The sequence below is a fragment of the Dama dama genome, chromosome 20 (genome assembly GCF_033118175.1).
Source record: "Dama dama isolate Ldn47 chromosome 20, ASM3311817v1, whole genome shotgun sequence".
In the NCBI taxonomy this organism is placed as follows: Eukaryota; Metazoa; Chordata; class Mammalia; order Artiodactyla; family Cervidae; genus Dama; species Dama dama.
Window position 1 is genome coordinate 84,633,015 of NC_083700.1, and position 27,010 is coordinate 84,660,024.

The 27,010-nt window shown below is 36.3% G+C and overlaps 1 protein-coding gene across 3 annotated transcripts in view; it reads left to right on the forward strand.

Moving 5' to 3' along the window:
• The first annotated feature begins 726 nt into the window (after positions 1-726).
• MYSM1 (Myb like, SWIRM and MPN domains 1) overlaps positions 727-27,010 on the forward strand; it is a 44,821-nt gene continuing 18,537 nt past the window's right edge. For 2 of the 3 annotated variants that reach the window (XM_061121758.1, XM_061121760.1), the window contains exons 1-12: positions 727-836; positions 5,796-5,871; positions 7,514-7,584; positions 9,586-9,663; positions 9,754-9,777; positions 10,891-10,969; positions 13,854-13,952; positions 16,288-17,054; positions 21,156-21,286; positions 22,484-22,587; positions 24,066-24,143; positions 25,759-25,847. In XM_061121758.1, coding sequence (XP_060977741.1) covers positions 772-836; positions 5,796-5,871; positions 7,514-7,584; positions 9,586-9,663; positions 9,754-9,777; positions 10,891-10,969; positions 13,854-13,952; positions 16,288-17,054; positions 21,156-21,286; positions 22,484-22,587; positions 24,066-24,143; positions 25,759-25,847 — 1,661 coding nt within the window. In that variant the 5' untranslated portion in view covers positions 727-771. The remainder of the gene's footprint in view (positions 837-5,795; positions 5,872-7,513; positions 7,585-9,585; positions 9,664-9,753; positions 9,778-10,890; positions 10,970-13,853; positions 13,953-16,287; positions 17,055-21,155; positions 21,287-22,483; positions 22,588-24,065; positions 24,144-25,758; positions 25,848-27,010) is intronic. The other variant, XM_061121759.1, reaches the window with a different exon arrangement.

Sequence of the window (27,010 nt, forward strand, 5' to 3'; positions counted from 1 at the left end):
TTCCTTAAAAAAGAAGAAAAAAGAAAGGAAAGAAAACCAGCAGGTAAGGATCACTGTTGCCACCTTCACAGTTCAAAGTAGGTCTAATTTGATATTTTCAGCTCTCTAGATAAAAATTTTAGGTCTTCCCTGGTGGCTCTGACAGTAAAGAAGATCCCCTGGAGGAGGGCATGGCAACCCACTCCAGTATTCTTGCCTGGAGAATCCCCATGGACTGTAGCCCACCAGGCTCCTCTGTCCATGGGGTCGCAAAGAGTCAGACATAACTGAGGGACTAAGCAGCAGCAGATTATTATCTTTACATTTTACAAATCAGAGAAGTGAGGCGCCAAAGAATTTATGCAAGAGCACAATCTCTTCAAAACCCAAGCCTGGGCTGCTTGCCAAGACTTTTGTTGAAGCTTAGTCTTTAAGTTGTGCCTGACTATTTCGGGTGACCCCATGGACTGTAGCCTGCCAGTTTCATCTGTCTACGGGATTTCTCAGCAAGAACACTGAAGTGGGTTGCCATTTCCTACTCCAGAGGATCCAATGTAGGGATCGAACTGGCCTATCGCAACCGGATTCTTTAGCACTGAGCTACTCCTCAACAAAAGCCAAAAGGATCGAACTCCAGAACTCCTTAGCATCTTTTCTCTGAAACCCCGCTTCCACAGCGTGGAAGGAGCTGGCCTAGGCGTCGACTCCGCCCCATGACGTACATGGCCCCGCCTTCAGGCCCTCCACCTCTCGCGGGATCTGTCGGGAGGACGGCTGGGGTCAGGTCCCATCATGGCGGCAGAAGAGGCGGATGTGGATGTCGAGGGGGACGTAGTGCCAGCGGCGGCACAGTCTGGGTGAGCGGTAGAGACTGGGCTTGCAGAGACCAGGGTGGGCACGGCTGTGAGGAGGTACCCTATAAAGGTCGCGGTTCCGGCGAGGGCCGGGGGAGTGGAAAACCATCCTCTGGGCCAGGGTCTCCTGCCGGCCAGAGAGGCGCGCCTCGCCCATCCCGTTTGTTGGCTCCTCTTGAACCCAGAGGGCGGGTACCGTATAGACTAGCGTGGGACAGCCCTTTTGGCAGGATCCTGTGAGGGCGCTGACCGCGCGCCTAGCACATTAGATTGCTTCTTCCGTTACTGCCACCCCAGAACCCGCCCCCTTGCCACCGCCCAAAAAATAATTAGAACAAGGGCGGTCCCTGGACGGAACCGAGCTTAGGAATTCTTGTTCCCTCGCTTACAGGCCGTGTGACCTTGGGCTTGTCGTTTTATCCCTACTAGCCTCTGGTTTCCTCATTTACGTAGGGATAGTTGTGAAAAACTTCCCGACAGGCAGCGTGATCTAAAAGAAAGGAGTGGGACTTAAGAGTTGGACAGCTGTGTATTGACCCTGCTAGTTACTGGCAGTGTGACTTCGGGCCTCAGACAACTCATGTGTAAGCTGACTGTCATGTTATGTACCTCATACGGTTATTGTGAAGATCAAATGAAATAATTTGGGGATGTGCTCTAGTGTAAGAGGTGCTCTGTAAGTGTTGTGTTCTTAACCGTCCCACCCACGGATGGTATTTTGAGGACCCAGTGCGAGGTCACCATTTAGTACTAGTTCCTGCAGAGCAGGCCAGTGTGAGTTTTAGAAAGCAGCCTCCAGCTTGAGACATCTAGCTGTTTGACTCCTTGCTTGCAGAGAAAGAAATAGATACATGCGGTTTTAAAGATGTGCTTTCAGAATTCAGAATTCTATTACTAAAAAATGATAGAAGAGGCCTACATTGGTCAGGATCAAAAGACCTCAGTTCTCAACTCAGCCAGCTATGTTGCTTATAATTATGAACAGATTCATTAGAAGTCTCTACATTGAGCCAGGTAAAATTGTGAGGCTTAGACCATTTTTGACCTGTAAAATAACAATTTCACATGATCCAACCTAATAATAGCACCTTTGTAAATTTGTGAAGAAGAGCACCAACCCTGCCCATGAGGGACTGAAATACAGCCCTTTAAAGTTTTCCTGAACTTAAAACACTATAAAAATGAGAAGTAACTAAGTCTCCTTCAAATGTTAAGCAAAACAGTACATGTCTATACAAATGAACAGAAAGCCTTTGATAACAATCTTTCACATTGGTGTAGATTAAGTTAATCTTGACCAAGTGCTTTTGCTTGCAAGGTTTGGTTTACTTTCCACAATAAGTGTATGAAATAAGTGTGAGGGATTCTTACCTGAAGTTCAAGAGAGATGAGTTCCCCTTGGAAACACTAAAGGTTATCTGAGAGCACTGATTCTTCCCCTTTTTCCAAGGGTTTTTCTTTATTTTTACGATTGTGTTTTTTTTTACTCTTTTTATTTTTTCTTTCCTTTCTCTTATTATTCTGTCTGAGCTCAAAGTCTACTGGTGGCACTTATAGTCACATTAGTCTTATGAAACCAGTAACCAGTTGTTGGTTCCTCATGGTTGTCGTCATTGTCTCACACAGTTCTGTAGAGCAGCATGAACATTACAGTCTAGTGACAGTTGCTTCCTAGTGTTGGTACTCTAATCATGTGGAATTTGGTGTGAGTAAACACTTAGATGCCCCTCTGAATTGTTCAGTTATAGCTGACCATGATATCTTGAAGATTAATTGAAAACACACTTTTAAGTCCTTGTTAAGTGCTGGTTACCAAGGTTAGAAGATGCATTGAAATGTTTTGTTTCCCTTCTACCATTCTTTCTTATCCTCTGTTTCTTCTACTTGTTCTTTAAATCATAGTATTCCAAGGAATTTTTGTCATAAGACTCCTACTAACCATACAGTCCATCTCTCAAGACTTAAATTTCTATCTATTAAGTTGGACCATATGAAATTTTCCCAATGTTCTGCCAATTTTGACCCACACAAATGAGAGTTAATCTTAAATTCCACCTAATAACAGGCTGATATTGCCCAAATCTGTCACCAGCTCAAATCTCTCTCCTGATCTTTAGATCCATTTATCCATTTTCCTGAATCTATTTTCCCTTGGGTGATCCACGAGCTCCTCCGTCTCACTTTATAGAAACTTTCCTTACCCAGCCTGCCTCTTCAAGTTCCCTAGTTCAATAAATGGCACCATGCACCCAGTCATGCAGGGGAGAGACCTGGATTTTAACCTTTTTCCTTACCTCTCTCCTATCAGAGAGTCTGTTGATTCTGAGTATCCTCTCAGATGTGTTCACTTCTTTCTATTCACACTGCTTGTGTTTTAGGTCTAAGTTACTGTCACTTCTCTAGTATCTATGTAATCACTCCCTCTTAACTGCTTCTTGTCTCTTTGACCCTCTTCTAGTCTTTTCTGAGGTCTTTTCTTACATCCAGATCTGATGATGTTACTCTCAACTCCCTAGAGACCTGTGTGATCCATACCCCACCTACCTGTTCATTCAATCATTCAACAAATATTGATTATCATTTATATGCCTAGCTCCAGGTTTATAGCACTCATCCAAACTAAGTCCTTGCTCTTATGGAACTCACATTCTTAATGGATGAAACAGACAATAAACTTTGTATTATAGCAGTTTCTAAGAGGTATAGCAGTTTGTAAGAAGTATAGACTGGGAAAAGTCACTAACTAGGAAACTCTTATAACTTCAAAACATACAGAAGCAAATTTTAAATTTAATTATATCACAGATTGGGCCTCCTCAAACTTAACTATTCATATGAAGTGAACAGTGTGACTTTCAGTTCAGTTGCTCAGTCGTGTCTGACTCTTTGTGACCCCATGGACTGTAGCACGCCAGGATTCCCTGTCCGTCACCAACTCCCGGAGCTTATTCAAACTCAAGTCCATCGAGTCAGTGATGCCATCCAACCATCTCATCCTCTGTTGTCCCCGTCTCCTCCCACCTTCAATCTTTCCCAGCAACAGGGTCTTTTCCAATGAGTCAGGTCTTTGCATCAGGTGGCCAAAGTATTGGAGTTTCAGCTTCAGCATCAGTCCTTCCAATGAATATTCAGGACTGATTTCCTTTAGGATGGACTGGTTGGATCTTCTTGCAGTCCAAGGGACTCTGAAGAGTTTTCTCCGATACCGCAGTTCAAAAGCATCAGTTCTTCGGTGCTCCGTTTTCTTCATAGTCCAACTCTCACATCCATACATGACTACTGCAAAAATCATAGCTTTGACTAGACGGACCTTTGTTGGCAAAGTAATGTCTCTGCTTTTTAATATGCTGTCTGGATTGGTCATAGCTTTTCTTCAAAGGAGCAAGGGTCTTTTAATTTCATGGCTGTGGTCATAATCTGCAGTGATTTTGGAGCCCCCCAAACTTAAGTCTCTCACTGTTTCCATTGTTTCCCCATCTAAATGGTGGAAGTAACTGACTCTCTTAAGTGTGACTTTAGAGAGTTCTAATTAGTTAAAAGGCTGAGAATTAACAAAGTTGAGTCCCTCATGGACATAGAAAAGTCCCCAGATAACTCAAGTTTTGTTATGTGAGTTAAAACATCAGATTTCTTAGCTTTCTTCACTGTACTGTCCTCCTTCAAGTATTTTCTTTTGTTTCTTCTATTTTATCTTGCTTTTTCTTCCATTTTGAGAGTGGTACTGTTAATGGGTGGCTTTCATGCTTTCAGTTCAGTTCAGTTCAGTCACTCAGTCTTGTCCGACTCTTTGCAACCCCATGAATTGCAGCACGCCAGGATTCCCTGTCCATCACCAACTCCCAGAGTGTACTCAAACCGTCGAGTCGGTGATGCCATCCAGTCATCTTATCCTCTGTCATCCCCTTCTCCCCCTGCCCCCAATCCTTCCCAGCATCAGGGTCTTTTCCAATGAGTCAACTCTTCCCATGAAGTGGCCAAAGTATTGGAGTTTCAGCTTCAGCTTCAGTCCTTCCAATGAACACCCAGGACTGATCTCCTTTAGGATGGACTGGTTGGATCTCCTTGCAGTCCAAGGGACTCTCAAGAATCTTCTCCAACACCACAGTTCAAAAGCATCAATTTTTTGGCTCTCAGCTTTCTTCACAGTCCAATTCTCATATCCATACATGACCACTGGAGAAACCATAGCCTTTACTAGACGGACCTTTGTTGGCAAAGTAATGCCTCTGCTTTTTAATATGCTGTCTAGGTTGGTCATAACTTTCCTTCCAAGGAGTAAACGTCTTTTAATTTAATGGCTGCAGTCACCATCTGCAGTGATTTTGGAGCCCCCCAAAATAAAGTCTGACACTGCTTCCACTATTTCCCCATCTATTTCCCTTGAGGTGATGTGACCAGATGCCATGATCTTAGTTTTCTGAATTTTGAGAGCTTTAAGCCAACTTTTCACTCTCCTCTTTCACTTTCATCAAGAGGCTTTTTAGTTCCTCTTCACTTTTCTGCCATAAGGGTGGTGTCATCTGCATATCTGAGGTTATTGATATTTCTCCCGGCAGTCTTGATTCCAGCTTGTGCTTCTTCCAGCCCAGTGTTTCTCATGATGTATTCTGCATATAAGTTAAATAAGCAGGGTGACAGTATACAGCCTTGACATAACCAAAAGAGTCAGAAAGTTGAATTCCTGTATAGATGTGCATATTCATCAAAAGAAATCTGAAGTGTTGGTTCATAGCCACAGAATATGTTGTGTCTGGTTGCTGTTTGGAGGTAGTTTTTTCCTTATGGATTTGTTTATTCTTGAGAAACAGAAGTAAACAAATGATGTTTAGCAATTGAAATAGGATGGAGAAAGGAACTAAATATTTGTTTAACATACGAAAGCTGTCAGTCACTGTGCTGTGTAAATTATATTCATTAACTGGTATAATTTCACTTTCATACTTATTTTCTCAATTATTACAGAAGTGATGAAAATACAGCATCTGTTTTACAAGATCATTATCTTGATTCATCATGGAGAACTGAGAATGGTCTTATTGTAAGTATTTTATGGAAATATCAGGTATATTAAGCTGTTACTCAGAGCCCAGAGTATCTCTTTTTTTTTTTTTTTTTTTTTTTAACTTGGTGCTAGTTCTCAGTGGTCACAGAGGTAATATAGTGAAACATTTTTCTTAACTTAAAAATAGAAGGAATTTATTCTTTTTTCTTTTGACTGGAAAAAATGGCCTTCTGGGAAACAACTTTGGAGCCAGCTAGATTTCGGTACAAATTGGTGCTCTACCAGTTTTCAGATTTGTGAACCTCAGTTTCTTCATCTAAAATATGGGGATTGTTGCCTGGTTCGTTTCTTCATTTAACAGTTATTTATCGAGTACTTGGGCTTCCCTGGTGACTCGGTAAAGAACCCCCTGCCATTGTAGGAGATGCGGGTTTGATCCCTGGGCAGGAAGATCCCCTGGAGGAGGAAATGGCGACCCACTCCAGTATTCTTGCTCGGGAAAGCCCATGGACAGAGGAGCTTGGCGGGCTACAGTCCCTGGGTTCACAAGAGTCAGACACGACTTAGCGACTGAACAACTATTGAGTACTTACTATATGCCAGACACCAAGCCAGGTTTTGGGGAATACAACGATAATCAAGATAATCATGGTGAGGGAAACTGAAAAGGTGACATTTAAGTTGAAAATAGGAGTAGGAATGTGAAGAGTAGAGGAAAAATACTATATGCAGAAAGAACAGCAGCACAAAGGCTGTTGTTGAAACCCAGTATCTAGAATATAGTAGGAAAGGGGGAGAGGTGACAGCTGTGACAAGGTTGGGGAGGCAAATGATGGCCCTGACATACTAGTAGGAAGCAGGAAGAAAATAAAAAAGACTAGTTAGGAAACATTTCTAGGGATCTAAGCAAGATTTGTTGATGGCTTGGCCTCAGGTTGTGGCAGAAGTTGACAAATTTGAATTATGTTTTGGTGGTAGAAATTCTTATTGTATTAGGTTTGGGGATTGAGGGAAAAGGAAAGAATCCAGGATGATTCCTGGGTTTCAGGCTGGAATAGCTTGGTGACTAGTCATGCTGCTTACAGAATTGGGAGGGCAGGAGAGAAGCTGGTGAAAGTTATGTTTTGGTAAATTTTGTTTTGACTATGTGAAGTTTAAGAAGCCTGTTAGGTATCCAAGTGGAAATTTTGAGTGGGTAGTTAGTTATAACAGTCTAAATAGAGCTTGGAAAAGAGACTTGGCTGAAAATGTTTACATTTTAAGAGTTAAAAAGAAGTATGGAGAGATTGTGGCTTAAGGGGAAAAAAGGAATTGTGGTGAGTTTTGGAAATATTAACAGGTGAGGTATCTAGCAAAATCTTAATAGTATCTTAATAGTTTATCATACTGGATAGCCATTATTACTTTATCATGAGTAGGAGCCAGAGCCTAGGAATCTAAGGCTCAAGTCTCTTCTTTCCCTCTTGAAACGTTAGTGAGTGCTTCTATCAATGCATCTGTGAAATAGTGATGCCTATCTCATATCAAGTATCATGGGAGTCCAAAGATATGTCTGCGTGCTCAGTAAATGGTAGCTTTATTGTTTGTAATCATTTTATTGTATATTTTCATTTAACAAAACAGAAGTTGGTTTCAAAAAGCAGTAAATAAAAAAAATTATTCTTCCTTTTTTTAATAGCCTTGGACTCTGGATAGCACCATCAGTGAAGAGAACAGAGCTGTCATTGAGAAAATGTTGTTGGAAGAAGAGTATCCTTTATTGACTATGAGGAAAGTAAAGATTTCAGCATTAAAAATCCATTAATGCAAAACTTATCTAGCACTGTTAGTTGCTAGATACAATTCTAGTATATAATGTTACACCTACCTATTCTGTTTTACCACTAAGTCTGAGATCTGACCCAATACTTTTGAGTTTCTGTTGTCAACCAACTCTTTTTATTACCTTAATATTGAACAGATATAACAGAGTTTTTTTTGTTGTTGTTGTTTTGTTTTTATTTTTTATCTTTTTGCCATGCCACATGACTTGTGGGATCTTAGTTCCCAGACCAGGGGTTGAATCCATTTCCTCTTGAAGTGTGGAGTCCTAACCGTGGAGCATCAGGGAGTTCCCATAGAGTGTTTTAAATCATCTAGAATCCTTAGTTGGAGTCCAGATTTTCTAGTCCAGACCTCCTGTTTTCAGTTATATGAGATACTAATTTGTCCAAAGACTCAGAATATGTAAAAGTTATCACATCTTATTCTACCAATTTATAGGTGTTATTGGGAGCAATCTAAGTAAAAAGCACAAAACTATAGAATGAATATTTTTTTCTCCTAGAAGTTGTAGGTCATTATTCACAGTTCAGCCACTGGCTTCTTGCCCTATTTCTTTCATCTGTTTGTGATATTTACAACTTAAATTTTGGGGAACTCCTATATTTTTTACATGTAAAATAAAAGGATTGAATAAAAAGTTTTCTGATTTTCTGATTTATAAAGATTATTAATATAACTCTCATTAAAGTAGTGAGTGGTTTGTTTTCAACTCATCTGTGTTTCATGGATTTTTATCTCCTTTTTTTTTTTTTTTTTTTAAAATCTCCTTTCTAAGCCAGAATTTCTGTTCCTTTTACTCCCAGTTATTGCTGTGTTGTTTTCAGGGTGTCTGTGAACCTTTAATTATCATAGGTAAACCCCTTTTAGGCTTTCTTATTCTCCAACTCTCCCCAATCATTACAGCTATAGCCTGGATCATTGCTTTTCAGTAGAAAAATAGTGCAAGTCACATATGTCGTTTACAGTTTTCTAGTAGCCATGTTTAGAACGGGAAATTAATTATAATAATATTTTATTTGACCCAGTATATTTAAAATATGTTTCAACATTTAATATGTAAACATTGAGATGTTTTGCATTCTTTGTTTTATACTCTTTGAAACCCAGCGTGTGTTTTATATACTTAGAGTACATCTCAGTTTGTGCTAACCACATTTCAGGTATTCAGTAGCTACACATGTGGCTGTTGGCCAATGTGTTGAACAGTGTCATTCTAGATTAATGAATATTTAGGTAGTCAGTGGTTCACTTCCAGACTTGGGAACAAAATAATGATAGTAAAAGCTATGTGAGCTCTTGGATAAACAAGGATAATGTTTTCTTCTATCCTTCAGCACCTAGTATCTACTATGGTGCCTCATGTACGTGATACACAGTCAATATTTGTTAAGTGAAGAATCTAAAAGTATAACAGTATAGGCTAGGTTTAATAAGTCTGAGAGGTAGATTTGACCCAGACATTCGTTTTATTTGTTAGGGTAGAGAACAACCCTAAACTCTTCTCTATTACCCTCAGAAACATGAAAGCAGATACTCCTGAATTATCCTGGGTGACCAATCAGATTCATCTGTTAATTCTCCATGTGTGTTAGGAAGAAAAGATTTAAATAAAACATTGAGGATATATCTTTTCTTAGCCACTTGTAATAGGGAAGAACGAGAAACTAGCATTTAGGTAGTACACATTTTGTGCAGGTACTGTGTATGTGTGACTTCACATGTAATATTTAATCCAGATAAAAACCCTATAAGATATAAACATTTTTGTTATAATTATTACACACCTGGAAAATTCTTTAAGAAGAATTGGTTTCACGTGAATTTAAATGTGACTTTCTGGATATGTGAGTGCCTGCTTTATACAGATTGCATAAGAACTTATAGGACTTTATTGTTGTTTTAAAAGTTTCTTTAATAATTATACAGATATTACTTATCCAGTAAGTCACTTCCAGGAAAATTCTGGCTTGATCAAAAGGAAGATGACAAAAAATACCTGAAGAGGTAAAATCAATTTATAATACTTTTAAAAGTCTGAATTGTATTTTTAAAAACTTCACAAGCTTCCTTATTTTCTTTTTTCATGTGGTGCAGTCTGCAGAAAACAGCAAAAATCATGTATGTACTTATGTTTTATACTTTAAAATCTTCTTGATTAGTTAAAAATGGGAAAATTAAACAAGAAGTTATAGTTGGCCTGTGGAAAAATCCTCTTGACCTTGGATTTACAAAAATATAAAATCAAAATTTCTTCTACAAATGTTGGAATGTTACAAGATAATTTTGTTATATTATTTTTTTGTCAGAATCTTTATGGCCCTACATAGGCAATTTTATTAAACTATGGAAAAGGTGGTTTTCTAGGGATTTGTGGGGAAATTTTTTTAAGCTGCCCTCTCATAAATTATGAATTGACTTGACTTCTGTTGCCCTGTCAGTTAATTTTCAGTTGTTTCAAATAAAACTTTAATTTGAATTTGTAGTTTTTAAAAATTATCTAGAGAAATTAAGTATTAACTGTTTTATAAACATCCTTTCCCTATAATTGAAGAAGGTTTGATGTTATTCAGTGTTTCTAAGTTTGCATGTTTATAATCCCTTAGAGGGTAGACTTGTAATTACCTAGAGTTTGAGCACTGAACAGACTTTGGCTTTTGCATTTTGCTGAACAAGCAACAACAACTAAAAACTGAAGTTAAAAGATTAATGGTTCACGTCAGTTAAATTAGTTGGCTTCATCTCAATTTTATTTTTAATTTCTTAATGTCCTGCATTTCAAAAGCAATAATTATAATGTCATAGTACTTTTGCCTCCTTTCCGGCTTGATATTTACATAGATTTACATAGAAGAATCAGATGATATTTCTGGAGCCGGTTTTATCTCTGACAAGCCTCTCAGGTTTTGGAGATGTGTTAACATTTGCTGCTTTGTGTCCAATCTAAAGAAGCCTATTTGTTATCACATTGACTTCCTTTGATGTCTTTTAGTGTTATCTTCACTCGGAGCCAAGGATTATGTCTTTGGGGGCTCCTGTCCTGAGCTAGAGAAGTATATAAGACAGGGTAAATCTGGTCCCCCAGGTGGAGGCTGTGGCCTGCTTTTTCTTCTTTTTAATTCTTAGACTCAAAAAGTATTAAGTTTAGCCCATGGCTATCTATAACCTTTAGCTGCATAAATATGGAATGTTCCATTTCAGAAATTTTTTTGCAATTCCTCTTTTTCCCCTCAGGGTACACTCTCCTACAAAACCAGCCAGTTACTCAGTAAAGTGGACGATAGAAGAAAAAGAGCTGTTTGAACAAGGGCTGGTAAATAGAGCAATTTTTAATTTATAGTGAAATAATTCTAGAAGCAAATATTGATAGAATTATAAGGTTAAATTAATTTATAGAGACCGAAAATTTCATTTTAATTACAGTAATCACATTTATAGTTTTTCTGTAGTTAAATGATGTAGTTAGTTAGAATGATTATGTTTGTAGTGTAGTACGAGAGAATTCCTTTTAACTCATACTTAAGTTACTAAAATATTAAAATATTGATAGACTTGACTCAATATTTTAGATAATTTTTCACCCCTTTTTTGGTACTAATAAAACCCAAGAAATTGTACTGTATCTTTATACGTTTTACCAACCACCTGGATTGAAAGGCAAACTTATTTAATTACCTGATCTTTTCTCTTGGGGAAAAAACTTGTATATTTGGAACAGTCTGGGTGATCAGCTGAGTTTTTTTCAATTCCAATTTTGACACTTGTGCACACAATCTAAATATTTTAGTGGATATAGTTAAAGACCAGAAACATTCCTTTTGCATGAATGTTTCACTGAGATCTATTTAAATGTCCACAGTTGCATAATGGAAAAAAAAATATACACAAGTTTCTAATTATGAGAAAGTGCCTTAATTTAATGAAACTTAACAAAATATGCAGGAATTTTTTTAACTGTCTATAGTAGATTATATTTTTTTCTTTAAGGTACATATTACCCAATATTATATTAATTAATTTTGAAATTATATATATTTATATATTATATATGTAGAATATTTATGTGATATTATGTAGTATTCATGAATGCAAATTGAAACATAGTTTAAAAATTACAGAAACTATTTTGAGGGTTATATCTCCTGAGATTTTTCTCCTTTACTTTTGATGCTTTCTATACTGATATTTTAGTCTGTTGTGTGATTATCATTTCTATAATCTAATTAACCAGTCGTATATTTAAGATTGCTAACAACTTTGGTGTTTGGTCCATTATCAAAGATCAGAATATACACACAAATGGATTATGAATTTTGGGGTTGTTATTATTGATATTGGTGGTAGTTATAGAGGCTTAGCTCCATGGTTCAAAACTCAAATGGCACCTAAAGTTGTAGGCTGTTAAGTCTCCTTCTGACTCCTATCTCACCTTTAGTTTTCTTTGCCTGTCACCTGTTCTTGTGAATCCTTCCACAGATAATTTGTCCCTATAAAAGCAAGTGTCTTTATTTAGGTACATATGTAGATATCTATATCTATCTGTGTATATATAAAGAGATATTTTTAACCTAAAATATTTTCCCACAAAAATACATGGAACCATTGGTTGTATTTTCAGCCTTGGTAACCCATTAGTAACATTTGCTTGTAATCTGAATTCTCTCAGGCTTGAGAGTAGGAAATTATGTGGTACTGAATGATGGAAGATTTTTTCCTTCTTGTCCCTTTGCTCTATTTTTAAATTGGTGAATGTTTTCTTTGCTTCTCTTGTTAGTGTCCCCTCTCCAATTTTCATAGTGCCCGAGCCCCTAGAATCCTAACTAGTCACACATTATCCAGATCTTTCCTATTTCCAAAAGTGCTTCATGCTACCAAATTACACGTTTGCCTTCTTTACACAGTGTGTGCTCAGTCACTCAGCTGTGTCCGACTCTCTGTGACCCAGTGGACTGTAGCCCGCCAGGCTTCTCTGTCCATGGGATTTTTCAGGCAACAGTACTAGAGCAGGCTGCCGATTCCTTCTCCAGGAGATCTTCCTGACCCAGGGATCAAATCCGCTTCTCTTGTACCTCTTGCATTGGCAAGCAGATTGTTCACCACTGCGCCACCTTGGGAAGCCCTTAGCACATAATACAGATGACTAAATCTTCAGGAAGTTGATCTCAGGTGTTAGTTAAGAACTATCTTAAGTTATTAATTTATACTTACTGATTTTTCTCAGAAGTACTTTCAGTTTTAAGAAATTGTCCATATGTCAGATTTTCTGTTGAATACCAGAAATAAGTATGTAGGTTAAGGTTTATCATTTAGGTCAGGACAATTTATTGCCATTAGTCATGACTCTCTGGCATGTAAATCTGGCCCTGAGATCAACTTCTCTGAGTTGTTATATTTTTATTTTTGTTTTTTTTCTTTAGACAGTTTTAGGAAATCTCAAAAAAGATTGTTGAGCTTCTTTGGGAAATGGAGAGTATCCTGTGTTAGAGATAATGTAAAGGAGATTTATGTATCAAATGATAGCCTTGATAATTAAAAATACTGTCTAGCTTTAAAATTATACTGCATTCCTGTCTGTACTTGAAAACACACCAGAGCTCCCTCAAGTTCTCAGTTTTTCCCTTCACAGCTTCGATGTTAGTAGGTGCACAGCCTTTGAAAGTGAAGGGATGTAGGGAGGTGTTGGTTGAAGATCACTTTATTTGTGATTCAGTCTTTTAAGTCAGTTTACTGTGATATCTGAACAGTGTAAAAGTTAGAATATGTAATAGATATTTTAATATGGAATCTGAGTAAGAAAATTTTTTTGAAATTAGTGTTGGAACATAGTCAATTGATTCTATAATTGGAAAATAGAAAATACAACCCATCTCCCTTTCAGTGCACTTTTTTGTTGAGTTATCCTTAATTTTGGAACATCATAATGTATAATACTAATACATACTGTAGGAGTACATAGAAGTGATGGATCTTCATTTAGGTAGCTATAAAAAGAAATTTCTAAATCATCTGGCTTTCAGAAGGGAAGATTCAAAGAGAAGATTGTGGGCTTTGATTTTAAGAGTCTTAACTATATATGAGACTTGTGTGCTTTAGAAAACAAAAATAGATCATTTTAGTTTTTTTTTTTAATATGGCAGTAATTTGGAACATTAATTAAGCTAATCAAAAGCAATTTCTTTTCCATTTTGATAACATAGGCTAAATTTGGCCGAAGGTGGACCAAAATTGCAAAGCTAATTGGAAGTCGCACTGTTTTACAAGTGAAGAGTTATGCCAGACAGTACTTTAAAAATAAGGTAAGCAGGATATAAATATCCTAGTGATCATATTTAAAATAAAATTAATAAGCATAAATAGTTCTTTAATTCAGGCATACTTGCATATATGCTAAGTCGCTTCAGTCATGTCCAACTCTTTGTGAACCTATAAACTGTAGTCCACCAGCCTCGTCTGTCTGTGGGGATTCTCCAGGCAAGAATACTGGAGTGAGTTCCTCCAGGGGATCTTCCCAACCCAGGGACTGAACCCATGTCTCATATCTCCTGCATTGGCAGGCGAGTTCTTTTCCACTGGTGCCACCTGGCATTAAAGTCTTAATGTTCAGAGTATTTATAGTGAAAATATTTTATACCCATAAAGTACCCTATAAATGTTCGTCTTCAAAAATCTCAAAGCATATCTTCAGTGTATTGAGTATTCCTGTTAAATTGGTATTATTACGTTACTCCACTTAATTTCATGCAGTTAAGTAGGGCAAATTTTAGTTGCTCAAAAACATCCTACAAAGCAATTAGTATTCCAAAGAGAACACCTTAGAGGTCATTGCTTCCTGGAAGATTTTTTTCCTTTTTAAATATTTGCATTAAACTTTTAGGAATTATTAGAACTTAGGGGCCAAAAATGCTAACATGATTCTAAAATCTTTTTAATGGCAATGAAACTTGTACAATTATTATGAAGAACTGTCTGAAAACTCTAATAAACTGCAGTGTTCGAAAATGGACAGTTACGGTCTAGTTCCTTAGTCTTGAAAGTAATTTGTGCTGTGTTCAACCATGTACTTCTGATGTTTAGAATTTCTCTAATATGTTCTGCTTGAGTACTGAAAGCATAATTATATAGAATTTGAAAGTGTCTTAAGTGAAATTTGGTGCTTTCTTTTCATGTAAATTGGGTTGACCCTTGAACAAAACAGGCTTGAACTGAGCTGATCCACTTACATGTGGATTTTTTTCAATAGTCAGTAATACAGCACTGCCCAATCCACTGAGGTGGAATCGCAGATGTGGAACTGCAGATACTAAGGAACCGCAAAAAGGAAGGCCAACTTTAAGTTACATGCAGATTTTCAACTGCATGGAGGGTTGGTGCCCCTAACCCTCTGTTGTTCAAGGGTCAGCTGTATTGGGTTTTACCTTGTATACAAGACTTATCTAATTTAGTGTCATTTGGTCATAGGAAGTAAGTAATGGAATGAATTCATTGTAAGTCAATCAGTCTGCTCCCTCTTTTAATCAGCAAAAGCATTTTCCAGACAGCCTACTAAGGTCAAGGTATTACGAGACAGAATGAGCCTAATTTAGTTACTCTTACCCATGCTTCTCAGGCTGGTATGTGCAGGACTTCTTGCAGTGTCAGTTTTACTCCGAGGCTTGAGATGAAAGGGTACATTTTAATATTAAAAGAAATATTAATATATAATGAAATAACAATGCAAAATTTTGTCTGAAATTTTAAGCTAAAAACAAGAGACTTCAAATAAATAGCCAGGTTGTTAAAGGCTATTTCAGGCTAAATGTCCAAATTTCCTTTTCCCTCCTGCTACCCTTTCCTTTTCCTCTACATAGTAAGCCAGTTAACTACAAATACAGTATCCTCAGAGTCTGTTGTGATAAAGGATCTATATATAATCTCTTTTTAGGAGCTGTTATATTTTGGGTGTGTTAGTCATTTGCATGATTTTTCAAAATTACATGTAAAAAAGATTTTATTTCAAATCATATGTACTCGTTAGCATTCATTTTCTTTTCCTTATTGCATTACAACATATTTATGTTTATAATAGCAGATATGATAGTTTCATGTCTTAAATTATAAGCTCTATAATATTAGAGCTATGTTAAATGAACATGCAAAAGCCAATTTGTTTCTATTTGTATTTAAATGAAAGATGATTTTAATTTACTCAATAAATATGTGTGAGTTTAACTAAAAGGAGTTTTTAGCATTATAAAAAATGATCTGCTGAGGTATCAGATATTCTGAGAAAAAAGCCTTTGCAATATCTTAAAAATACCTTGTATGATGGTTTTTGGTTAATTGTCTATGGTTGATCTGAGCCAGATTCCCATTTTAAACTTCATACTGAAAATTAAATATTAATAGTAGGTCATAATTATTTGATTAATCAAAGTCACCAGACCATGATTGAGTAAGTATATTTATGGAAATTTGAAGTGATGATCTTTTACCTTTAAAATGTAGTTGTAACCCCTTCAGAAAAAGCACAGTAATGATATACCATTGACATGTACTCAGTTTAATAACTTTGTATCTTATTTTTTTTGTGTGCCAGTGATGACATTTTAAAAATGTTAATATTATGGAGATTTTATCTTGATTTTTAATAAGGTAAAATTAGATGGTCCAGAAAAGGAAACACCAAATCAGAAGAATAGCAGTGGCTTCCAGATGAAAAATGAAGATGAAGGCACAAAGGCGTGGACACCATCAGGTTTAAGGGGACGTGCTGATCCCAACTTGAATGCTGTAAAAATTGAAAAGTTATCCGATGATGAAGAAGTAGACATCACAGATGAGACTGATGAGTTGACTTCACAAGGTCTCCAAAAGGATCTTAGCAGTGATCTCTTGTTAGACATCTCTAATAATAAAAGATCTGAAACCAGTAAAGGACTGGTTTCTGACAGCCAAGAAGATCCCATTTCTAAATCTTCCAAGGAGTATCTTCAGAATATAAAGCAAGATGAGATGGAAACACTTTCAAGCTCAGGAATTAGACTTTGGGCTGAAAATTACAACACCAGTGACCAAAAATTAGCTGAATTAAATGATGAGAAATGTGATAAGTTGGTGAAGAACTGTGATAAACATGATGGGAATGGAATACTAGTTGATGCCAGACAGTTGCCTTCTCCAGAGCCTTGTGAAATTCAGAAAGACTTGAGTGATAATGAATTGCTTTTTCATTCTTCCTGCCAAATGGAGGAGGAGAGCCAAGAGGAAGAAGAGCTTAAGCCACCAGAACAAGAAATAGAAGTTGATAGAAATATCATTCAAGAAGAAGAAAAACAAGCAATTCCTGAGTTTTTTGATGGGCGCCAAGCTAAAACACCAGAACGCTATTTGAAAATTAGGAATTATATTTTGGATCAGTGGTAAGGAAAAATTGTATTTTAGATGCTATTTTAAAGCTTATGATACTCTAAAGTATGTACGTGTGCCTATGCAGAATTTAGTATTTTACAGTCGTAGTGTTCCAGAGAGCTTTAACATATTAATACATTTCAGTAGGCAAGACATGGTTTCTCATAGTGAAACCGTTTGAAAGTTTTGGGAAATGTTGTCATCTATAGCTGTCTTAACCCATCTGTTACTTCATTCAAGTCAGTGGTCCTAAAAGAAAAGGGATAAATCATTACCTTAAAAAGCAGTTTCGTAGGACAATGTTAGGAAGATATAGAAAACACTACTGTAGTGGAAGAGGGGAAGGATGTCTGTCTTAGTTTATGGTTTACTTTGAAGTACAAAGAGAAAACTTTGGTGTCAAGGATAGTATCATTTAATGTGGCTTGTTTTCAGAAACTATTCTAAAAATCTGCCTTAAATGCTTTTGACTTTGAACTTGTGACATAATGTGTTAATAATTCCTTTATCAGAATATAGGAATTTTTTTATATATTCAGTGTACCCTCTAAATTGTCAGTACCTTTTATTTGAGTTACTTAGTGAGAGATGGGGAACAAGCCAAAAAACTTCCCACCTTATTGGCTTAAGTGCTCTGAAAGTGATTTGCATTTTTCATAATAGTTTAATTAAGACATCATCAAACATTCATGATTGTTACTGCTTCAGGAGCTATAAAATTGTGTAGAGCCATCTTTACAGAGGGCTTCTGTTCTGACCTAGGAAGATTACCAAAGGAAAAAAACAGTAACTTTCATTTTACCCACATAATAGTAAGCATTTTGACATCTAAAGAAAACCCTATTCTAAAAGAAAAAAAAAATTTTTTTCTCACTCTTAACTCTTGGTTATTTTGCAACTGATTGAGGTTGGGAAGATGCTAAGTGAGGGTGGTATCAAAGTAAAAGAATACCTATAAGGAACCACTCCTGACATTTACATAGTGTTTTATAGTTTACAGAGAGCTTTTCTGTATCTGAGTGCTCACAACAATCCTGTAAACTAGGCAGGTGGTGTTTTCTCTCTAATAGAATGAACTTGAGATCAGGAGAGGTTTAGGGACTGCCTTGGATTATACAGACCGGTTGTTGACAAAAGAAGGACTTCAACGCAAGTCTCAACTCTGTAAATCACTCTTTCCATTATTCTACATTACCTAGTTGACACTTAAAACAGACAAATTAAATTAAATCTCCCCTAGTATCTAATTTTGTTTTTGGAAATAAGAGCATGAATGGCCAAAATTGAAGTACTTGAAAATAATGACTAAATCAAAAAAGTGTCTATGTAAATTATCAAAGACAATTTAATGTTACTTTAATCAAATTTCATTTGTTACTTTGAATTTTGGATTTACAAGGCAGAATAATTTATATGGGTAGCATAAATTATATGGCAGTAGTTTCCTAATGTCATTGCCTTAGTTATGAAACCAGTTAAATATTGCTGTTTCAGTACAATGATTTAGCTGAACAGTATGAAAGCAAAAAGAAATGTTTTGAACAGGAACTCAAACCTATTCTCTTCAGAAATAGAACAGAGTATTTAGAGACTGGAGGCGGTGTTAAAAAAAAAAAATTGAAGTGTTCAAGTTTTAAAGATAAAAAAAGCCCTGCTAGATTTGTTTGTAGCTAGAAGATCCTTTCCATAAAAGCACATGCAATTGACTCCCTGTTTAGGGGGCTATTTTATTAAAATAGTAACCAGTATCATTGAATACTTACTAAATGCCCGACATTGTATTTATCTCTAGTCCTCTTTGACAGCCTTGTTCTCATGTTACAGATGAGAGAAATGAAGTTGAGAGAGGGAACAGAGCTTGTTCCAGGTCACATTAGGTGGAGGTGATTCCAGAGAATGCAGTCTTGTCCCATTATTTTCACACTTACCACTCTGGGCCTTGACTGACTTTTCACATTGCCTAGAATGCTTTTCCCCACTGGATTTTGGTGAATCTCACTTCCTCTTCTCTTTCAGTTCTGCTCAAGGGAGATAAGACGCCGCCTTTCTCTACCCTGTGTCTACAATAGCTCACATATCTCCCCCCTCTCATTCTCTTACCCTGTATTTTATATATCTTATAGAACTTTTTTACCAGTGAAAATATTATATTTTTATTTGTGTTTTGTCTCGCCTCTCCCCATCCCCCATGATAAATGTAGGCTCCATGTTCATTGTTAATTGTTTTTTCCCTCCTGCTTAGAACAATGCTTGGAATACAGAGATAGATTGAAAGAATGAATCATCATTATATCATAAACAGATATTTCTAGAGGCCTTACCATTTGTTCAGTGTTGTACTAATACTAAGCTCTTTGTTGAAAGCCTTTTGATTTGTGTAATATTAATTAGACCAGTATGGTTTATAGATTCATGGTTTTCTGGTAGCTAGTATACCCTGCCCATTCCAGCTTTCCTGCCTTCCTTTGTGTAGTGTGTTTACTTTTCATTCAGGACACACTGAAGTCCCACCTTATTAATGGAACTTCTGATATCCTCCCACATCCCAGATGATCAGTACTTTTACCCTCACTGACCTTCAGAATTTATGATTTTAAACTTGGTTTCTGCTTAGGTCTTTCCTGACCACCCTATCTAAAATAGTCTGTACCTCTCTGCCCTACTGTATCCTCTTATCCTTCTTCTTCTGTCTTGCTAGCACTGTTGCTACCTGACAGTACAGTATATGTTGTTCATTCATTTATTGACTTACTAGAATGTAAGGTCTGAAACTTCAGATTCATCTCTGTATCTGTGCCTAGAACAGTGCCTGATATGTAGGACACAAAATATATATATTTGTAGCATAAAGATTGATTGAGGAATTCTATGTTATGTAATATATCTGAATACTCAGTTTATAAAGTCTGTGTTTGAATCCTGTCATTCCTTAACAAAGTGCTTTCATTTCTTATTTACCTTCTTATTTCTTCATCTCAAAAGTGAGAATAATAACAATCTACTTTGTAGAGTTGTATATAACCCTGAGTCTGGCATCTGTTATAAGTACTCAGTAATTGTTTGCTACTCTTACTAAGTTCCATTACTATGACTTTATGTTGTACCATCTAGCGTGGTGATTTAGTTGTTATTCAGTCGCTCAGTCGTGTCCAACTCTTTGCAACCCCATGGACTGCAGCATGCCAGGCTTCCCTGTCCTTCACCATCTCCTGGAGCTTGCTTAGACTCATGTCCATTGAGTCGGTGATGCCATCCAACCATCTTGTCCTTTGACCCCTTCTACTGCCTTCAGTCTTTCCCAGCATCAGTGAGGAATGTGAAAGTGAAAGTCACTCAGTTGAATCCAACTCTTTGTGACCCCGTGGACTGTATACTGTATACAGGCCAGAATACTGGAGTGGATAGCCTTTCTGTTCTCCAGCGGATCTTCCCGACCCAGGAATCAAACCGGGGTCTCATGCTTTGCAGGCGTATTCTTTCCCAACTGAGCTATCTGGGAAGCCCTCCCAGCATCAGGGTCTTTTCTAATAAGTCTCCTCTTCATATCAGGTGACCAAAGTATTTAGTAATTGTTTTATTATGTAAGCCTCTTCTTTCTTTCAGTCTTTGGGCGTTTCTTGATTCTTTAGCATGGAATATCGTATCTTTTCCACTGAGAGCACTTAACATTACTGGCATAATGATTAAAACTAGTATATAACTTTTAAGCATTTATAATGTAGCTTGTAATTAAAAGATGCTGTCCAGCAAAGTTAAAGTAGATGAGCCTAAGCAATGTATTAAAAATTGGAATGTCTAATACTAAGCATTTTCAACATATTATAAATGTGCCCTTTTTATTCAAAGATTGAGGCTTGCATTTGGAGTTTAATGTTGGGGAAGAAATGATACTTGTAAAAGTCACACTGTACTTGTTAATGAGTGTATCATTGAAAAGTATTTTGTTTCAAAAAAAGTACACTTGAGTATTATGTATTAGCGTTGTATTTACTACACATTTACATATTGAGAAGGGGGTACATTTTTAAAATATTTCAAGTAATAAAAGTTTCCCCCAGAAGTCTTCTTTTATGTTTTTATTTATCCAAAATAATTGTACTTCCATCTCTTAGGGAGATATGCAAACCGAAATACTTAAATAAGACCTCAGTACGTCCTGGCCTGAAGAACTGTGGGGATGTTAATTGTATTGGACGGATTCATACATACCTCGAGTTGATAGGAGCAATCAATTTTGGATGTGGTAAAAATAAAAACCCAACAACATCTTTTTACTCAACGTTTTTTATCCTTACAGGACCCATTAATTTCTTTTGATAGTCAGTATTCAAGTAGATTTAGTATTGTTAGAGAGTACAGAAAGGTGCTATAGAATAAATGTGTTTTTATACACATTTATAGAATAAATGTGTTTTTATACACATTTATAGAATAAATGTGTATAAAGGTGTTATAGAACAAATGTATTGAGATTTTGTTTTAAAACAGATTTCTGTTGATAAACTATATTTCCTTTTAACCTGCAGTCAAAATTGGTGATTTTAAAGGAAAAATATTAAGTTTAAGTAGTAGAAATGATTTATGGATGCACTTCTTTGTCAGGTAAAGAAAATTTTATGAAAAGTCCAATCAAAGCCCATTTAATTTGGAAATACTATATTAATGCTAGACATATTGTCTAGTGGTATTTAAATAAAATAATTTATGTGCCTTTTTACTTAAATGTAATAAAAGTGCCAAAATATTTTTTGTGGTAGAAAGTTTCTTTCACCCTAGTTTTTCTCAAATGTAAAATCATGCATATTTTTAATGTATTCTGCCCTTTTATTGAATTAACATGACATAATTTTGAAGAAAGATAATAGTTATAATAGTTGGAAAGTGACAAGTTAATTAGAATGTTGTAATCCATGGTTTGAGTGGAGTATAGTCTGTGTTCTGTGTCTATGAAAAGACAACCAGAAAACTTCGTACCAGAGATTATTTCATTTCATGTAGAGATAGATAGAATTTACAGTCTGCCCTGGGATCTGTTCTTCATTTCAGTGTCTTTTCTTGCCAAAAGCAAGGTACCAGGAATGGCTTTATAGGAAAACTAAGATGTCATAGCTTCCCTAGCCACGAAAAGAAAAGTGAAATCAGTTTACTGTATTAGAATACCAAAATTAGCAAAGTGGGCTTAGCACTCATTTAAGCAGAAATTAAACAACTGACCCATTTCCTGAATGTTTCATTTTATTGATATTTCCTTATGAAAGCAGCATTACTTTCATGTGAGAACTACCAAGAAGCACATCAGATGTGTATTGTGGAATAAGATAGAAACACAGATACTTAAAAAAAACTTAGAAATTGGCTTACAATTGTAGATGTGTCTTCCCATTGGACAAATAATTCTATAAAATAATAGATTATTGTGTTTTTTTCTGGATTCCAATAGAACAGGCTGTGTATAACAGGCCACAACCAGTTGACAAAGTACGAATCAGAGACAGAAAAGACACTGTAGAAGCGTACCAACTTGCCCAGCATCTGCAGTCTATGGTAAGCAGTCCCGTGTCTCCCTAAATGATGGCTGAGTAAGGTGTGCCTACTTCTCTTCACCTATTTAACAAATGGCCATCTAGTAGAAGATGTTTTCTTTCACCCAGGCCATTCACTTTTCTGTTTTCATTCAGTTTCATGTTAATTTGTAGGCAAAAAACAAACCCCCCAAATCTGAAAATCATTCACAAACTTTACACAGAAGTATGATGTTTTGCTTAAAGTGGTCTTAGACTGCTTCATTTTGATATCCGTATCTAACATATCTTTTAAAACCATACATTTAAGCTTTTTTTTTTTTAAGCTCTTTTTTTCTTTCCATTTTCTTTTTGTTTGCTTAAAATTCTTGCCATAGATTTAGCTTTTTGGAAGAGCTGTTCAAAATATTTTAGTCTTTTTTAATTCTTGAGGTTAATGAGTTTTACAGGCTTCCATGGTGGTTCAGTGGTCAAGAATCTGCCTGCCAATGCAGGAGCTGCGGATTCAATGCCTGGGCCAGGAAGATTCCCCTGGAGAAGGAAATGGCAACCCACTCCAGCATTCTTGCCTGGGAAATTCCATGGACAGAGAATCCTGGTGGGCTGCAGTCTGTGAGGTCACAGAAAAGTCAGACATGACTGAGCAGCTAAACGGCAATGAGTTTTACAGTGTTTTAAAATGCATGCATCTTATTTTAAAAATAGGTGATCCAACAAGTCTCCCAAAAGGCAGAGTCATGCTGTGGTCTTGTTGGCTTTTACTAATTGTTGCTGTTGTTTCGTGGGTAAGTCGTGTCTGACTCTTCTGCAACCCTATGGACTCTAACCTACCAGGCTCCTCTGTGGGATTTCCCAGGCAGGAATACTGGAATGGGTTGCCATTTCCTTCTCCAGGGCTTTACTAATAAAATAGGTGAAATTGGTAATAGGTAAGGTAAATAGAAAAGAATAGAAGATGAAAGAGCAGGTTTTTTTCCTCAGAGTATTTAGGCTATAAAACATGTCTACCCTAGATTGTTTTTGTTTTTTTTTTTGTTTTTTTTTAAAGAAAGAAGGTTTTCATGTACAGTTGCTGGAGTTGGTGCTAGTCATACATATTCCTAAGTCTGAGATACAATTATTTTGCTTCTAGTTTTCATTATTATACCTCTAGCTGTGTGCTCTTGCTAGTTTTCTAGTATGAAGTCATTTTTGTGGTGGTTCTTCTTGGCCCTAAAAAATATTCTTTTCCTATAGTGTAACTCCAATATGGTGAAAGGAAATGAAAATTAAAGGAGAAATCAGAACAAAATTTCAAAAATCATCACTTACTTATTTTTGAGCAGAATGCTAACATTGAACATAATAAAATATAGTCAGGCATTGCTGATCAGGGATTATAATAATTTAATGGAGAAATTGATGTTTAGAAAATTATCATTTTGGTTTTATATAGTAATGTGCTGTGATTTCTCCAAGCTAATCTTGTTCCCTTTTGCTTTATTTTTAATTTCATAACAGCGCACAAGGAGACGCAGAGTCCGAGACCCTTGGGGAAATTGGTGTGATGCAAAAGACTTGGAAGGACAGACGTTTGAGGTAACTTTGATCCCTTCAGATGACTCAGAAGTAAAAATTGTTTTGTCAGTATACATTTGTGTATCTTTAATGTCACATATTACACTTGTTTTATATGTCTCCATGTATAGGTCTCTTTCCCATATTAATTTGTTTGTCTAAAAGTCATCAATAAACAACAAAGAAAAAGATATTGAGGATGTAGTTAACTAGAAGTTTGACTGATTTTCAGAACTGTCATTATCTGTCCCAATATTCTGGTCTTTAGCTCCAGAATATCTGTCAACATGCCAGGGAGTTGTGCCCTGTTCATTTCAGTGAACAGTTCTTGAATGATGTTCTGATATACCAATTAAAATGTTGTTCCGAGCATTAGACATAAATTGAATTACAAATATTGAAGTATTATATCTACTAACAAAACTTATGGTTCTATAAAGAAACATAGGCAGTGAATTATGTATATACATGGGTGCACACACACACACCTTCTATGACTATATAATCTGTTTGTGTATAGCCAGTGCACGTTAAATTGGAAAAATGTATGAATGTGTACTACTGGCTTTGTTACATTGGGTAACTGCATTGAACCTCAGGGTTTCATTTATAATCCCCTCAAAGGTTGAAGTAAATAAAATAAAATGTATGAAGGTCCTAATACTCAGTATCAGTAAGTCTTACATATACCTGGTATTCCATAAATGTTAGTTCTCTTCTTTCTCTCTTCCCCATTCCCTGCCCCCAGCCTGAGCATTATTCTAGGTACAGCAGTTAGTCACACATGGTCCTTGCCTTGAAGGAATTTACATTTCTAGTAGGAAAGATAAAACCTTTGGTGAGTTCCAACAAATTGGTTCCAAGAAATAAAAATCGACTTAACAGGTATGGTCAGGGTAGGTTTCACAGAAGAAGTGATGTTTCATCTGTTACTTAGGGAATGAGCAAGAGAATCTCAAAATGTGTAAATGTAGATGAGGGACTCTCGGCTGAAAGAGACATCTAAGTAAGGGTATAGACATGTACCAGACATGGGAAAATACCAGGTATAGTCTGGAAAAGGTATGTAGTTCACATGGGCTGGAGTATAAGACTGATACATGAGTGTGTGTTAGTCGCTTCAGTCGTGTCCGACTTTGCGACCCCGTGGACTCTAGCCTACCAGGCTCTTCTGTCCATGGGTTGCTATGACCTGCTCCAGGAGATCTTCCCAACCCAGGGATCAAACCCATGGCTCTCGTCTCCTGCACTGGCGGGCGGGTTCTGTACCACTAGTGCCACCTGGGAAACCCAATAAGATTGGTAGTAGATATGAAATGAGAGTTATTTTATTTTATATTTTTGTAGGATTTACTATGTTAGACACTACTGTCAGTGTTTCACAAACATTAATTCATTTAGTCTTCACAGTAACATCATAGTGGTGTTATTATTATTGTTCACATTTTAAAGATGATGAAAACAAACACAGAAAGCTTCAGTAATTTGACCAGAGTCACCCAGCTAGTGTGAGGCAGAGCCAGGCATTGTCTCTGCAGAATATGTGCACATTAGCTTTATGCTGTGATGTCTGTTTATTAATTCTCCCTTCAGTGGTTGATGGATGCTTTGATCAAATGGTGGGGTTTTTTTTTAGCATCTCTCTGCTGAGGAGTTGGCAAGAAGAAGAGAAGAGGATAAATGCAAACCTGGTAAACCTTCAAAAGTACCAAGACCAACAAAAAGGTATAATGTGACAATATGCAAGTGTGATTTTGTTAATAATCATAAATGATTAGAAAACATATAGAAGGACTATCTGATGTTGCAACATTACTTTGTTCACTTATTAAGTTTAAAAATACTGCTGAAATTTAAGAATTTTTTTATTTCACTGATTGTTAATTTGGGAGACCATGAGCAAAAGTTTTAATTTGTTCATGTTCAGTAAATATAGGATCCAACATATGTTGTGAGGGCCTTGTTTATGACAGGTGGTTATTTAACACCTTAGACATTATAAACCAGTAACCTCATGAAATGACTAGTTCCCTCTTTGGTTGGTGCTGAATGTTAGTGAGGGTTTTTTTTTTTTTTTTTTTAAATATAAAATATGTAGCTTGTAACATTAAGGGTCGCTGTATAAATTAAATGCCTTGATTTTCTAGACCCTCACTTCCTGCAGATGACCCATGAAACAGACTGTAGTTTTGTCAGTGTCCCTTTTAAAACAAGATATCCAGGAACACCTCTTGGTAATTTTCAGTGGAAAGAGCCCTAATACTCAGCAGTTAGATGTTCCTGGGTAAGTTACATAATGCCTTTATAAGCCTAAGGTCCTCATTTATAAAATAATAACTTTAACAATTAGCACTGTTAGCTATGTTTTAAGCATATCATATATATTAACTCATTTAATCTTCATAACAACCCTATGAAGTAGTTAATATAATCATTCCCATTTTATAAATGAGGAAACTGAGAGGCACAGAGAGGTTATATAACTTGCCCATGCTTGTTAATGGTGGTGGTGTGATTTAACCCAGGCATTAAGGCTTAAGAATCTGTGCTCCTAACCATTACATTATATATCACCTCTCTAAAATTAAAGTCAAACTTTAGAATTGTTGTGAGAATAAATTAAATGAGATAAGCTACAGTCATCCATAAACTAGGACTCCTCATCTCATGTCCAGACACTTGATTTTCTGAATCTAAATGTGAAACATACTTACTGTAATTTTCAAGTCATTCTTCCAGTTAGGATCTTTTTGAATCCAGATCCACTTTTTTCATATTAGTCTTCGTAACTTTGAATCATCAACATTTCAGTAAGCTTGCCTTTTCCACCATTGATCACTGATTAAAATGTTTAACTGAAATAATGCAAACCTCAGACATCATTGTTG